The sequence below is a fragment of the Corvus moneduloides genome, chromosome 16, assembly GCF_009650955.1.
Source record: "Corvus moneduloides isolate bCorMon1 chromosome 16, bCorMon1.pri, whole genome shotgun sequence".
Taxonomy (NCBI): Eukaryota; Metazoa; Chordata; class Aves; order Passeriformes; family Corvidae; genus Corvus; species Corvus moneduloides.
In genome coordinates, this window is record NC_045491.1 from 5839021 (window position 1) to 5855583 (window position 16563).

General features: G+C 43.7%; 1 protein-coding gene across 1 annotated transcript; it reads left to right on the top strand.

Annotated features, from left to right (window-relative positions):
- The first annotated feature begins 968 nt into the window (after positions 1-968).
- Positions 969-16347, top strand: EIF3B (eukaryotic translation initiation factor 3 subunit B). The gene is made up of 19 exons (XM_032126138.1): positions 969-1622; positions 4790-4982; positions 6022-6141; positions 6233-6290; positions 6952-7080; positions 8098-8255; positions 8862-8993; positions 9085-9151; positions 9257-9303; positions 10063-10273; positions 10843-10915; positions 11381-11503; positions 11684-11762; positions 12608-12746; positions 12945-13070; positions 13552-13629; positions 14066-14174; positions 14536-14653; positions 15775-16347. The coding sequence occupies exons 1-18, from the start codon at positions 1151-1153 to the stop codon at positions 14637-14639; spliced, it is 2418 nt and encodes an 805-aa protein (XP_031982029.1). The 5' UTR covers positions 969-1150; the 3' UTR covers positions 14640-14653; positions 15775-16347.
- The last annotated feature ends 216 nt before the right edge of the window (positions 16348-16563 follow it).

Sequence of the window (16563 nt, forward strand, 5' to 3'; positions counted from 1 at the left end):
TAGCGCGGGGTCAGATCTCTCAGGTCAGTCATGCTGGTAAACAGCGTGACAGATGGGAGCTTTATCAATTTAGAAACCACTTTAAAATCATGCTAAGACGCCCGGACTGTAAACGGTGACCCCTCAGATCACCATCCTTCGGTGTATCCAGCTGCACCGGGAGGTCACCACCCCTTGAAGGCCTCTCCCGCCAACCGGGCCAGGCAGAAATGCCGCGGCATGGCCACTGTCACCTTGTATGTCACGAAAAATGTCGTTTAAAACCCACAAAGGTCATTGTGGGACTAAAACAGCGCTCGGAAGCTGCCCGGCCACGGCCGCCGCCAGCATCCCCACAGCCCCGACGCCGCCATCCCGCCCGGCTGATGTGGCGCTGCCGCCGGGCCGTACCACACAGCCCCGCCGCCGCGGGGGTGCGCTGACCCGCCGCCCTCGCCGCGCCCGGGCACAACCGCGTCGGTGACAGCTCAGCACCGCGAGCCTCCCCCTCTACACCAGCTTGGTAGCGCCCACGGGCGCGCCGACTGCCTTCGGGCGAACTCATGGTGAAAGATTGTAGGGGGGTAGTAGGGTGAGTTTCGCGCCAGTGCGCTGTCCTGTCACCGCCTGCCCAGCGCTGGGCTGCGACACACATCCAGGGAAGTTTCACATGGCGTCAGCACAGTTAAATGTAATGGCGCTCCCCGAAAAGTGGTTCGGTCGGACCCCACCTCAGTAGAATGGAAGGCGGCGCCATCTTGGGCTCAATCACAGCAGTCACGAAATAGGGGTGTCAAGAGTGCAGTGGGGTGAGAAGGTGGCGAAGCCGCCGCTGGCTGAGCAAGACAGGGCTGGTAAAGGCGGCGGAATCGCTTGTGTATGGAGCGGAGAGAAGGCGGCGGCGGGCAGGAGCGGCGGCGGGGACAGGGATCCCCCCTCTCGCTCTGAGCGCGTTGGTAGGAGCCGGCGCGCACGGGCCGCTGGGCCTGGCGCACATGGCCCGGCCGTAGGAGCCGCCCCGCCCCTCCCCCGCCTTTCCCCGCCGCGCTCCCGACGAGACCGGGACCGAGCACCGAGACCCCGCAGCGAGCACAGGGCACCGCGTACCGCGCCGAGACCCGGACACCGAGACCCGGGCACCGCAGCCGGTCCCGGGCACCTCCGCCGGCCCATGCAGGACACCGAGGAGAGCCCCGCGGCCGCCGCGCCGCCCGGCGCGCAGGGCCCCGCCGAGGAGCTGGAGCACACGGACGCGGCCCCGCCGCCCGCGGAGTCGCCGCAGCAGCAGGAGGAGCAGGAGGAAGACGACAAGGAAGATGAGGAGGCGGAAGGAGGAGGGGAGTCCGGAGCGCCGCCGGGGCGCCCCGAGCCGCCGCCGCCCGCTGCCGCCGAGGAGCCCGAGCAGCCGCTCCCCGAGCCGCAGCCGCCCTCTGGCCGCGAGAGCCCCGTGAAGGCCGAGCCCGAGCCCGGCTCTGAGGCCGGGGCCGAGCCCGCGGCGGAACCCAAGTCCGAGCCGCCGGCCGAGGCCGAGCCCGGCGCGGCGCAGGAGAACGGGGAGGCCGCGCCTGCCGTCCCGGCCGAGCCCGAGGATGAGATTTCCTTCAGCGACCCCGAGGACTTCGTGGACGACATCAGCGACGAAGGTGCGGGACGGGAGCAGCCGCGGGAGCGCTGCGGGGGCCCCGGCGTTGCCCGGAGCCGGAGGAGCCCGTGGGGAGTCGGGGCCAGGCCGGGGAACGCTGTGCCCCGAGTCCCGCGGGCCCCGCAGCGCCTCTGCCCTGGTGCTGGGCCGCTCCAGATGCTGAGTGCGCGTCTGCATCGTAGCTGTGCTTCATAAATGATCTTTTCTCTGAGTTATCTCTGCACCGCACAACGCTGCTGTTATAATATCTACTGTTAAAGTGGTTCTAAAATCGCTCTTACACCTCAGATGTGGGCTGCCCTCACAGAGTGGAATCATCAGCTCGTCTCCCTTCCCTTTGCCTCCATTAGTTAAACTCAGCTGTAGAAACAGAAGTTTTAAGTGGTTGACGTGGTCGTTACAAACTAGGTTTCATCGTTCTGGTTTTTTTCGTGCACCCAGGATGAAATCCGTAGGTGAATAGGGTTTGAGAAGAGTTACTGCTCATGAAGAAGTGATGTTGGTACTTTGTGACAAGGAAATAGGGAAAAATCGGTTTTGGTAGTTAAAAATGTCAGCCCAGGCTCTTTTAAAAGTAGTGGATATTGACGGCCTTAAAATGGCAAAGCTGTTGTGTAACTGCACAGACAATAAAGGTTTATGGGTGGGCTTGTCATACAGAAGTTAGAACCGTAATTTAGTGGTTTTTAGATGGGGCTTTCTGGATAAATGTTCTTAGCTTTTGAATAGCAAAAGTACTTGTTTCCCCCATTATTTGTTCAGCATTTGTGCTGTTGTAGGGTTTCTTGTGCAGGTATTCTGTGTGTTGTAGGGTCTGTTACACGTATCAAAACTGGAATGATGTTTCTAAAGCACAGGACTGTAAATCAGCCAGTTATCTCCACTGGCTGTGAAATACAGGTAATACAGGTGCATTCTTGTGTTTCAGTCCTTTGTTTAGTTTAATAAAACAGCAGCCAAATATCCTAGATTAAGGAAGTGTTTGCTGTTCTCAGTTTAGCAGTCTGTGTAACAGCTCTTTGAACTTTTGCATTTGTTTCTTAAGGAGACTTTGGCAAAATTGCCTTGGAGTTGGATTCTTTTTGCTAAGTGCTTGCTTAATACATTTTGTCTACATCTAGGATTGTTGTTTTGTTCCTTCTTAGAAACTGGGCATGTTTTCCATCCCTGCCTATTTTATTGTTAATTAATTTGGTTAACTTCTCAGCTGTATGAAATCCAGTATTAGTGGCTGAATTACAGCGTTTAAGTTTAGTCCCTCTTGCTGGTCTGACTTTCTATCTGTGTGTATTGCTTCTTGAGCTTCCTTATTCCTTTCCCATTATTCTGGTGCCCTTCCCAAGGAGAAAAGCAGTCCAGTGTGACCAAGTCAAGGTTCTTTCAGTGCTCATCACAACACAGATCTTCAGGAACACCTGTGAGATGGACCAGCTTTAGGACTGGAACGTCTCGGATCTTTTACTGCCACTTTTTTTGCCCTGAGTGGTGGTGGCATGGAAGAACAGCTGATCCGAGTTAAAGCAGGAGAAGGGATGTGTTGGACAGCCACTTAAGTACCAGTGAAGCTTTAGTTCAGATAATGACAGTGGTCCTTAAAATACTGCCAGCTGAAGGTAGCCCTGTACCCACCACACCCTGCTTCCCTTCTGGCTGCAGTAGGAGCTTGCTGAACCAGCTTCTTAGTCTTTGAAGATTCCTTTGGTCACAGTTTTGAATTTAAGGGCACAGCGTGGGAATTTGTCTTCAGTCTGTTACAGTTTTGATTCAGTGCAGGGTGTTGCATTCCTGCCCAGGAATCTAAACATGCATTCCTTGGCCTGTCTGTAGGCCTACAGAGTCTTTGGTGAGAAGTGATTATGAAAAAAATAACTAAAAGAGCCTTAAAATTACCCTTTTGTGTTTTACTTTGGTTTTCTCCTTTTGCTTGTAGACTCCTGTGGAAATGTCCTTGTGGGGCATGCCTTCATTTTATATATTTTATATTGTTATTTGTAGTTCTTACATGCACATGGAGATCATCTTTATGAGTGATAAATACTACAAACAACAATATTCTGTGGATGCTACATAATCTTGGTGGTAATGGACTAAACATTTGTGAAGCACATTGCCCCAGACCTGTGGGAAGCTTCATGCGTAATAACCTGTAGAAGCTTAAAGTTGTAGAAAGCAACTTTTTAGTAGTTTGAAATTCAAAGTAAGCATATTTCTCATATTTCTTCATTGCTGGAGATCTTTCCAATGATGTTTCTGGGCAGAAAAATTTCTTGAATTAAAAAACCATCAAATATCTAATGTCTTTAAAATATTAGCACATACAACACCTTTTTCCTAGTCTGTGCATGCTATAGGTAGTCTGACTGTCCAAATTTTATCTAATTCAAAAGTATGGTGGTGTGAACTTATTTTTTGTGTGGCCTTGTATTTTATAGTGGTCTTCATGTAAGCTTAAAACTTACTGCAGATACTCAGGAATTAATACGTTTGAGGAATATCCAGTGTGAAAAGATGTGTGCTTGTCTTCACAAAGCTTAAATATGGCTTTAAGTGTCTTGCCTTAGACCTTCATTTTTGTGCTTAATTAAAAGTTTAGATGGAGTGTGAGTTCTAAACATAATTGTAGTGATGCTGAGACATGTAGAGCTGCCAGTATGGTGGGTAGTTTTGAATTATGCTGAAACTCGTGTAATTTGGGAGGGAGGTACAGGTTACATTTATTTTTATCAAAGTCATCTGGTTATAATTTGAGCAAGAGGACTGGTCAGAGGTCAGGTAATAAATCATGCATTTGTCTGTGCTATTGTCAGTTTTGAGGACTTCCTGAGCCAGTTTCATCTCCTAAAAAAAGCTGATAGTGCAAGTGTTGATGACCTCAGTGTGTGAAGGATTTTTTTAAAGAAAGACTTTGAGAGTTGGGTGCCTAAAGTTTGCCATGAAACCACATAATCCTGTCACTTAGCCAGGAAGTGCTGTTGGGATGTTGTGCATTCACTTCAGTTGTTTTTTTGACAGAAGGTTCATTCACTACCAAGTCTCTTAAATGATTCTTGAAATTTCCTGAAATGTGAAGTCTCTCTGTTCTCTTACTTTCACTGTTCTTTACACCTTTGTCTTTCTCCTCCTTGATGTGACCAGTGCCTTAATTTCCTGTCTGTCTTGTCTTTGCAGAACTGCTTGGTGACATCCTGAAAGATCAGCCACAGGAAGCAGATGGCATAGACTCGGTGATTGTTGTGGATAATGTACCCCAGGTTGGACCAGACCGACTGGAGAAACTGAAGAACGTCATCCACAAAATATTTTCCAAGTTTGGTAAAATTATCAATGAATTTTATCCGGAAGCAGATGGAAAAACAAAAGGGTAAGTCATGGTAACTCCAACTGGAAAAAGGATTGAAACACAGCTCTGGCTTACCCTTGATTGTTGGTGTCAATACTTTATGGCCAGTTTTTAGGGTGACCTCATAGTCCTTACCATCAGCTTCTTCTACCTCAGCCTGTGCAGTCCTGACATCAGTCTCAGTGACAAACAAGTTCCTGAGGGAACTGAGAGCCTTAACAGCTCATTAGGCTCCATAGTAGAGTGTGGTGGGGATTAATTATGGAAACAGTTTAGCTGGGTTTGGAGACAAATGTCTATGCAGTACGACATGAGTTTTTTCTCAGTTTTCTGCTATGGTTAGTCAGTAAGTGAAAGGTCCTCTTGAGTTAAAAACCTGGTAGCAGTGGATGTGTTCATTGCAAAATAGACTGTCGGTGTCTGTAACAAATATTCCTAATATTGGAGGAATCCATAGTTTAGAAGGCATAAAAACATCAAGTTTTCTGGAGTGGAGGGATTATTGATTCTATAAGGTCAGTGTGAGAAGCATGAGAAAATTATTCTCTCTGTTTATCTCTCTCTGAGACACTGTCTGATGGTGTTCAGGATACCATTAGTTTTGAGTCTGCTGGGCTCCGAGGTAGCTTGGATTAAGTGGCCAGAAGGAAGCTGAGTTGTGTAATTGTAAAACAAGAGTGATGCTTTGAGATGCCTGTGACAGCAAGTTACCATTCCTAAACATGACCTGTTACTGGGAAGAGCTGTGGGTGTAACCTGCCTGTTCCTGGCTCTCACTGTTGTCATGGTTGTGCTGAACTTGTAGTCACCACTGGATCTGGCCCATTTCAGAAGGGATATCAGATTAATTGAGGTCAGGCCCAGACAGTTAAAATCTGTGTGAGCCTGTGGCCAGAATGGAGATTAATTGCTATTTACCCTAATTGGTTAGGGACAAGACAAGAAGTTATCTTGTAGATGCACTGTACTGAATTCTTAATTCATCCCCATTGTTTCTTCTTTATTACGAGCCTGTTTTGTAGTCAGCAGTGTCTTCTACTTTGGTTTTCCTTCCTTGTAGGTACATCTTCCTGGAGTACATGTCCCCCTCTCATGCCGTGGATGCCGTGAAGAACGCAGATGGATACAAACTGGATAAGCAGCACACTTTCAGAGTCAACCTCTTCACAGACTTTGATAAGTGAGTGCAGCAGTTGTGTGTTATCTGTAGATTTGGGGATTCTAATCCAGAGTGCCTGTATGGAGTGTAACCAACCAAATTGTTCTTTCAGGTACATGACAATCAGTGATGAATGGGAAATCCCTGAGAAACAGCCATTTAAGGATTTGGTAAGGAATTTTTTGAAAAGCAGAAAGAATATTCAGCTTAATATTCAATGGTTACTTCATTGCTGGAATATCCATATAAAAATAGAAATGATGTGTTAATGGTGGTGTAAATAGCAGTACTGATCACATGCTCCTGTTCCTTCATGCTCACCATCATGAAGTGATGGGAGGAACTCAGTGCTTCTGTTTAATAGTTACACATAGTGTAAAGCTTAATTTACTCCTATTATTTAAGAGTAAATAATAATTTTGCACAAGTCGTTTAAAAATAGATTTTCAAAAGCATCTTTTTATATATTCTTAATTGTTTGAGGCAAACTTTGGTGTTTGTTACCAGTTGGTTTGTAAATAGTCTGGTGGAAGAAAGGATAGTTTGTTTTTTCTTTGAAAACCAAATACCAAGTGATTTCTTGTTTAAAATAAATATTAAACATCATCAAACCATCTTGAAGGTCCACCTGTTCATGGTGTGCTCTCAGCCTCCAGCATCCAGCAAGTGGAATTGTTTAATTTCACTTCAAAAACTTGTTTGTAGTGGTAAGACCCCAAAGTTACATTCTCTGGTAAGACCAACTTCCACCTGCCAGGTAGATACTAATTTGTGGAACTTACTGTCTTAGTCTTTGACTCACTAATAGTCCTTTTGCTCTGTTTTTCTCAGGGGAATCTCCGATACTGGTTGGAAGACCCTGACTGTAGGGATCAGTACAGTGTCATCTTTGAGTCAGGAGACCGGACATCCATTTTCTGGAATGACATCAAGGAACCTGTTCAAATTGAGGACAGAGCAGTGAGTGTCCTGGAAGTGCTGGAGATTGCAGATACACTGCCAGTCTCCTTAATTTTATGACATTGCAGCTTTTTTAATTAAAAAAAAAAAAAATCTTTCTCCCATTGCTGAAATAATTTTTTCTTCCTTGTGAAGAGTGGTGAAATCACATCCTTTAGAATTAAATTTAGCTGCTTAGGTAAGAGAACTGTGGAGTGAACTTTTTGGAGTTTATGGTAGTGGTTGGGTTTTTTTTTAACTGGTTTATGATGCCCATTAGTTTCCTTCATCTCTCTGTTACAGGTGATTCAGAAAGACCTGAGAATGCAAAGTCAGAGTTTGAGGAGCACTATTCATTCGAGCTGAATATGTGCTTATGTTTGTTGCTTCAGATGACTCCTTGCTTTTGTGCTGACCACAGAGGTGTTAAAGAGGAATAGCTGGTTTGGTAATGGCATAAAAGAGGGAGAGTTAGTCTCCCTGTCTGCTGCAGGCACTGGACTTGCTGGGAACTGTTAGGACCCAGGAGCATTTTCCTTAATAACCACTGTGCATTACAGTAGAAGGAAGTTGGCTCTGGGATGGTGAGAATATTTGCTCATCACCATGGTCTCAGGATGTGGTCTGTATTGCTGAGACCTCTGTAACTTAGCTGAAGGTCCAGAGCTGTGTTGTTCAGAAAGTTGAAATACTTACCCTTACTTCTGAGAAGAGTGTGTTCTTACCGAGGCTGAAAGAAGGAAACCCAGGCCATTAGGTGGGTTTAATTGTTACTACACGAAAGATGTCACTGTACCTGAAAAACATCTTTCGTGATCTGTAAGTTGGAAAGGTCTTAACTGAGAGTTTTCAACCTGAAGAATAGGTACTGTATGTTATGTGCATGAAATTAAACTCCACAATTATCACAGATCATGAGATGTTCCCTTAGTAAAGGGATTTACAAAATGTGCTGCTACAAGCCATGCATTAATTCTTTCCCTTTCAGGAACACGGAATGAAATTTAGCTTTTATGTGTACTTTTTTTTAAAATCCAGAGGTGGACAGAGACCTACGTCCGTTGGTCTCCCAAAGGCACCTACCTGGCTACGTTCCACCAGAGAGGCATCGCTCTGTGGGGTGGAGAGAAGTTCAAACAGATTCAAAGGTTTAGTCACCAAGGAGTGCAGCTTATTGACTTCTCACCCTGTGAAAGGTACAGAGCATGACATTGGTTTGGGCTGAGGGGTCAAAAGCATGAGGCATGAATAGCATCCTCCAAATCTGGAGTGCTGAAATTAATTCCTGAAGATTTCTTGAACATTAAGGGGCTCTGGAGAGAAGGATAAAGTAATTTCAGGACTGAGATACATTTTCTGTTGATGGTTTTCAAGTAACATATTTGGAAGCAGTTGGGTTTTATGCTTTATTGTAGGAAAGAGATTATTTACCAATGGAGAAATCCAGCATCCCTGTAGTTTGGGTTGGATAAGGTCAATGATTTATGTTTGGTTCAAAACCAGTGCTATTCTCATGTCAAAACTATATAATAGGTAACAGTGTATTTGTCGAGTTCCCCTGCCTTGTAACATCAATATGGAAAGACTTGCACATAAAACTAGAATCTTTTTAGCCAGAGGGATATCAGGGAAGCTTTCTCCTCCTTTATCATCCTGTTCTTATTTTTCTCTCTCCTGAAAAATCTCATTAGAGAAACTTTTGTTTCAAAGTGCCTGGTTTTAAATACTACTTGGGTGAAAGGCTGCTGGTACTGACATACTAGATAAAGTTTCAATAGTGAAATGGATTCTTTCTTTTGTAGGTATTTAGTGACCTTCAGCCCTTTGATGGACACACAGGATGACCCTCAGGCTATCATCATCTGGGATATTCTGACTGGCCAAAAGAAGAGAGGATTCCACTGTGAAAACTCAGCTCATTGGCCTATTTTTAAGTAGGTTGAAAAACAGAATTAGAGAGTTGTAGTCCCAGACTTCATTTAGTAAAAAGGCAGTTCCAATTTAATGGCTTTTTTTCTTGCTTAGATGGAGTCATGATGGTAAATTCTTTGCTCGAATGACTTCAGATACCCTCAGCATCTATGAAACACCTGTAAGTTCTTGCAGGGTTTTTTTGCATAATAATGAGAGTAGAAAGTATGTGTTGAAATACAAGAATGTTACTAACTTGAAAATTCATCCTTTTCTCATCTTTTAGTCTATGGGTTTGTTGGACAAAAAGAGCTTGAAAATCAATGGGATAAGGTGAGTCTATTCCCTTGTAATCATAACTGTGCTCTTTAGCTGGAATCCTTTAGTCTGGGGATTTGTTATGGTGAGAGGAATCTTTAGACTGTTGACTAGAGCAAACAGCCTTACATGTTGAGTTGATCAAATTAGAGAAAGTGGCAAAAAGAAATGGAAAACTCTCCATTTGTTGATGAATACACTTGGTAGGTTCTGTGCTTTGAAATCCTCTTTGTGGTACTGCTTAATCCAGGGTCTATCTTGGGAGTCCTGTTCCTTGTCTACAAAGGAACCACACTGGAATGCAGTTAGTTAGGGAATATCTCCCTAACAAGGTGGTTGTGCTGGCTCAGTGCAGTGTGCTGTGTCTGCACAAGACACACTGACTCCTCTGAGAGTTTTAAAAATAATCTCTGTAAAGCAGCAAGAAAATCAAGTGTACCCAGGTGCAAGAAGATGGTCTCCATGGTAATTTAATAGGGGGGTTTTTGGCTCATTTGTTCCTAGATCTTTGGCATTTATTCTATGTGTAATCCCTGCTTTTTGGTGAGATATACTGATTGGATAACATTGGTGATATAGCAAAGTTAAATAGCTGCTTAAAGATCTGTTTTGGTATCGTTATTAAATTGCCCTCAGTTATGTGTCTGTGCCTGTCTTTATTATTGAGAGTTGATCTTTGTCTGCAACATTCAGATACAATGAGGAAAGTGGTTTCTGCTTGTAGCATCTCTAACTAAAAATTAAAACGGCATATTTTTAACTTTGTTCCTGTAGAGATTTCTCATGGTCTCCAGGTGGTAACATAATTGCTTTCTGGGTGCCTGAGGACAAAGACATCCCAGCAAGAGTGACTTTGATGCAGCTGCCTTCTAGACAAGAAATTCGTGTGCGGAATTTGTTCAACGTAGTAGATTGTAAACTGCACTGGCAGAAGAACGGGGACTACCTGTGTGTGAAGGTAGACAGGACTCCCAAAGGCACACAGGTACATGGATTCTGATTTTATTGGTAAAATTTGGTTCTGTCTCATGCTTCCTTTTCTTACAGTACTGCCTTTCAGCAGAGGCAGTGTAAATTATATCATGGCAAAGCTATTTTTAATTTTTTCCATTTGAATTTGAAGCATGTGGAAAGCAAAATGTATGTAATGTTTGCATCCAGGATTTGCTTTGACTTTAGTGGCCTCTTGGTCTCTGAGAGGTCTATGCCTCACCTCTTCTCCTGCTCAGAATTAAGCAGCTGCTGAACAAGATGTAGGTCAAGCTGTGTAATGTGCCACATGTTCATCTGTCTTAATTAAATTTTATAACAGTCTGAAAAAAAATAGATGCTTTTGTACAATTCTGAAGTTATTCTTCATCAGAACAAATTTGGGATGTTTTTTATAAGGAGGCATATTGTATTTATTTGCTGTCATTAAAGGAATAAACCTTGACTTACTCTCATCCTGTGTCCTAACAGGCTAATTATGGAGTTTTCCTTCTATGCCTAGTGATAAAATTATTTACTCTGCTGTTTTTGTGCTGGATAACAAGCTGGTTTTGGCCTTTACAGGGAGTAGTGACCAACTTTGAAATATTCCGCATGAGAGAGAAACAGGTGCCAGTGGATGTGGTGGAAATGAAAGGTAATGCCACGTAGTTCCTTACTTTTGAGCTTGAACTTTTTTGTATAGATCCTTTTGTTTTCCTTACAAATTCTTGTTGGCATGTGACATAATTAGGACTTCCACTCTTTGGAAAAGAGCTGGATTGTTAATGTTCCAGAATGTCTCATGTAAAAATGAGAAATCAAAACTTCTGGTGCTTTTCATGCTTGTGACTGACTTGGAAGATGACAGAAGTGAAAATGCGTTATTAATAAAGATGGTAGGGCTGACAATGAGTGTATTTTGTAGAAGATGGAAGACTTAGAGCTATAGTTAGAAACGCTTCCCCTAACTCCCTGCAATTGCCTTATCAACGTGTGTTTTAAAAGAAAGTTTGTTAACTGATGGGTTCTCTCTCTTCAATATCTTAGTTTTCTTTGGTAGCTAAAGAAAATCAGAGGTTTGTATTGTCCTTTAACAGAGTTTTGGCTCCTCTTGTTACAGAAAGCATTATAGCCTTTGCTTGGGAACCAAATGGAAGCAAGTTTGCTGTGTTGCATGGAGAAACTCCACGAATTTCAGTTTCCTTTTACCATGTTAAAAACAACGGGAAAATAGAACTCATAAGTAAGTGAGAAACAAGTGAAAAGTGCAGATAATAAGGATTTTGCATGGTAGAAGATGCAGTAAACTCAAAATTGTGGCTGTTTGTGATGTCTTGTGAGAAATTGGTGGGGCTGATGCTTGCAAGGTAATTGATGGCATTGGACTGAGATCTCTTTCTGAATTTGCCGTGTTTCTTTTCAGAAACATTTGACAAACAGCAGGCAAACACGATATTCTGGAGTCCCCAGGGGCAGTTTGTAGTGTTGGCTGGCCTCAGAAGGTGAGTGTTGCACAGGTTGCTGAACAGCACCACATTCATTTTTAGGAGGAAAAGAACTACTGCATCTCACCAAGAAGTGTTTGGTGTCCCTGTGAATGTTGATTGCAGTAATCCTGATAGAGCTGTGCAAAAGCAAAGGCAGAGCAGAGATGCAACTTCATGATGTAGCTTAGTCCTTTGCAGCTTTCATTTCCTATTTTTGCCACATCAAATGAGGAATGCATTTTTCAACAGAAAAGTGGATATTTAGAAACACCTTTCAGCTGTTCAAGTTAAATACTGACTGAGCCAATCCAGTTTGGACATGTATGTGGCTCTTGTGATGCATTTGTTGTCAATCTAGTGCCCTTTCATGGGCAGTGCCTGTTAATGACAGTGCTGCTTTGTGAAAGAATTATCAAGAAAGTTGCACTTTAGAGCAAGTGAAAATGATTGTTATTAACTAGTCAAGTAATACTTGCTTTCACATGCTTTCAAACAAGCACTGCTGTTCATCTTAGTGGATGAATTATTTCTTTAATCTTTTCTTCACTACTCTGTCTAAGCATATGATTGTTCAACTTTGGCTGTAGCTTGCCTAGAGCATGTTTTTACTGTAACTTTAACCCATTTTATTTGTATTCTTAAGGGTCACTGAACATGGAAACAAAAGTGTCATTCTTACGGGGTGTTTTGTTTTTATCCACCACGTTGCTTTCCAGCCACAGAGACTGGTACCAACCTGTCTCGTGGCTGCTGTGGGAATTTGTTTGTAATGAGGATTTGTAGAGATGCAGCTTATGAAATGCTTTTAAAACCCCAGGCTGTGCTGGTGTGTAAAGCAATGTCTTGTTTTGCCTGTGCAGCATGAATGGTGCCTTAGCATTTGTTGACACGTCCGACTGCACCATGATGAACATCGCGGAGCACTACACGGCCTCGGATGTGGAGTGGGACCCCACGGGCAGATACATTGTCACCTCTGTGTCTTGGTGGAGCCACAAGGTACTGATGCTCCTCTTTTCCCCACCCCCGCTTGCTCTTCCAGTGGTACTGGAAAGGACTTTTGATTAGGAAGAGAAAACGAACGCCTGTCACTGGTCAAATGACTTAACCTGCACCGCAGTTTTAAACATTAATTTCTGAGGACTCCAGTGTTAAGCTAAAGCTTATCTTGGCTGAGCTGGTGCACTGCTCTTCCAGGTGGACAATGCATATTGGTTATGGACCTTCCAAGGCCGTCTGCTTCAGAAAAACAACAAAGACAGGTTCTGTCAGCTGCTCTGGAGACCACGACCAGCTACCCTGCTCAGCGAGGATCAGATAAAGGTAGGGTATTCCAGGGCCTTTGTGCTGACATGGATTTGGTGTATCAAGCATACTTGGTTTGCTTCCTCCTCTTGAGGATGAGGCTTGTTACACAACTGCCTTTTGCCCTGAATGTGTGAATGAACACGTTGCTGTGTGAGACCTCATTTCTGGGAATGTCTCCAGATATTAACTGTATTGTAAGCTCAAAGTAGAAATGGTCACCAGTTGTTCTTACAGTTAGGGTATGATGAAAGGGTATAAAGAAGAGTAAGATTGAATTTTTTTGTTCAGACTTTGCTAGTTGTGTGTGTACAGAAGCACTTATATGATCTATAAGCCAGGAAGAGCAAAATTATAGTGAAGGGAAATTGCCTACCAGAGAGATGTTCTTCAGAAAGGCATAGCCTGCTTAGGCCTGCCAAAGGAGTTCTTAGAGAAGATGGTGGTTGTAATTGCTAGTCTTGATACTCCAGTTGAAATAAAATTTCCTGTTTCACAGCAAATTAAGAAGGACCTGAAGAAATACTCCAAGATATTTGAGCAGAAGGATCGCCTGAGCCAGTCCAAAGCTTCAAAGGCAAGACACTTTTGAAATACATTATAGATTAAACTGTTGTAGCTTATCCTTAGTTGGCAGTGGTGATAGGTAAATTATATTTCCTGTATCGCAAGTGTTCATTTGAATCCAGATGGTTAGAATTAGTCCAGTGGGTAGTTCAGAGAGGTGCTGCTGTAAAGAGTCTGGAGAGGAACTGGTGTTACCTCCTTAAGCAAAGGTGGTAAAATTTTGGAGTTCTCAGTGTGTTGCTGCATTAGCCAGAGTTTAAAATAAGAAAAGCTCTTTCAATTAAAAAAAAAACACCTCACCAAAACAGCATTTTGATTACAGAAGAGAATCTTTTTTCTTCTGAATCAGTAGAAGGTGTTTCTGAGAACAAAGCTTGGCTCGCTAAGGAATGCCTGGCGTGCGGGTTTGGTTCCGTGGGAGGTTTAACCCCTTCCTGCCCCCGCAGGAGCTGGTGGAGCGGCGGCGCACGATGATGGAGGAGTTCAGGAAGTACCGCAAGATGGCGCAAGAGCTGTACATGGAGCAGCGCAACGAGCGCCTGGAGCTGCGCGGCGGTGAGGCTCGGGGCTGGGCAAAACCACCGAGAAACACCTCCTTCGGGGCCTCATCCTCTCCTCTCCTCCCTCTGCTTCCTGCTGAAGCCAGTCCTGTGTTCTCTGCAGTTTTTTTGTACTTTTTATCTTGAATCGTGACAGGATTTAAGGGGGAGAAAAAAGGCATTGGCTTGACCTTAGGATAAAACTGTAGTGGGAGACAGTAATGCCTGAATAAATTTTGCATGTACTTGTTATGATTTAAAGTACCAAATACCTCTTGTTTCACTGCTGCTCTAAGGAATGTTTCTGCCAAGAGCATCAAATCATTCCATTGCTGCCTTGTTTGATGGGTTCAGTGCTGATGTTTTCTCCATTGCAGGGGTCGACACAGATGAGCTAGACAGCAATGTTGATGACTGGGAGGAGGAGACTGTGGAATTTTTTATCAATGAAGAAATTATTACCCTTGCAGAACCAGAGTAATTAATAAAACTGTGGTAAGAAAACTCTCAGTAGAGAGAAACTTTTCTGTCAACTATTGCTATAGAGCTGATAATTTGCTTGAGAGAGTTAGGGCTGTCTGTAGCATTGGTGAATGTGTTGTTCTCTGAATTGTTGTTTGGGGTTTTTTTGTGGCTAGAGGAGACGAAAGCTTTTTTTAAAAAGTAATTGCAGACAGTCAGATTTGTGAGTTGTACTGAGCAGAGTACTGTGTATGTCCTGTCTGGCCAGAGAGATCAAACCCACAGCAGAGTCAGGGTCAGCCTCTGAACACAGCGTATTGCAGAGGCTTGTAGGTTCTGTCTGTAGAAGGAATTGTAGTTAGTATGAGATAGGAATTTTGCCTTTTGGAAGATTTGCATGTTAGTCCAAGACTAGGCAGAGTTTAAATACTGTATTAAAGATTATGCAGCATTTATCTGTAGGCTGATAAAATTTTGAGATGATGTTTAAATATCTACATGAAGTCAGATATTGTTTTCTAGAAAAGCTGGGTAGGGTTCAGGTAGTGGCAGATTTTTGTGTACTGACTGTCATGGCTTGTTGCTGAAATATTTTATTTAATTTGGTGTTTCTCCCAGTTCCTTCTTTTGAATTCATATATTTTATGTTGGCGATGGAGGCTACTCCCAGCTCCTGCTGTGGAAAATGTCTTTTAGGGAGCTTGACGTTGTATTAAGGAGGAAAAATACCTTGATAGTGAAGACACAGGATTTAAAACTTGCAGTGGGTTTGTGCTCTGTCACGTTTAGGATCTCACTTAAGGAAGAGGGAGGGGAGACTGGAAATACATACCTGTAAGTCACCCTGCAGTTCTTCAGCCTCCAGATGTCTGAAGAGCTCAGGTGCAACATGTGCCTCTGGGAGCTGTAGAAAAATAACAAGCTTGATACCTTTGACTGTCTTTGGGTCTGGCTTATCTGTGTTCCATACATGGGAGATCTTTTTATGGAAGGAAGAGGGAGAGAAGCTGCTTACTGTATGGATTTAAACCACATGAGTTTAGGAAGAGGTGAAACACAAGCTGGTGTAGCCTTTCACCAGCTCAGCTGCTGAGGTTGAGCTGTTTGTATAAAATACAGTAGCTAACTCACCTCTTTTTTTTTGTTCTTTGCAGCTCCACCAGATCTCGTGCTGAAAAGGAGTTTGTTTTCCGAAAGCCTATAACAACTTTGGAATTCTTAATCCATATTCTTGCACTCTGGAAGGGTGGATGCACCAGATTTTCTCCATTCTGACACATTGTAGTGCCTTTAAGTCTGGCTGCCTGCTGCAGTGAGATACTGGAAAGGCGCTGCTTTTAAATTTATATTCTTTTTTTTTTTTTTCTAGGGTTTGACTATTATTTTTTTCTTTTTAAATCCACTACTACCAGTATTTACTTCCAGATTCCCGTGCAGTCCTTGCCAGCTGGCAGTTTTTGCCTCTTGCCAGTGAGGTGAGATTCACCAGTGCACCCCTGTCTCACACACACAATGTTTGGGTTCCAGGGCTCTCTCTGTGTCCCAAGGGCATGGACAGGTGTTCGTTTGGGTTGGGGAAAAGTCACCAGAACCATTTTTCGTATGATGTGTTTTAGTGTGCTGAAGCAGCACTACAGCGGGCTATACCCTCCTCCTTTCAGATTGTGAAAGGATGTCTCCCTCAAAGAGCTGAATATGGAAATAAAAGCAGACCTATACTAAAACCAGGCTGGCTTCGTGTCGTTTGTAGGGAATCTTTCCCTGAATGATCAATGTCAAACAGCACTCAGTAATAAGAGTGTGTTTGCTCTATTGCCTTAATGGTTCCTTTGGACTTTTTTCAAATCTTGGTTCCTCATGGCCCTTCTGGCTTTGTGTTGTGGTTGGTTTGTTATTTACAATATGGTACAGCTCATTAATCTGTCACATTGACCTGTTCATGG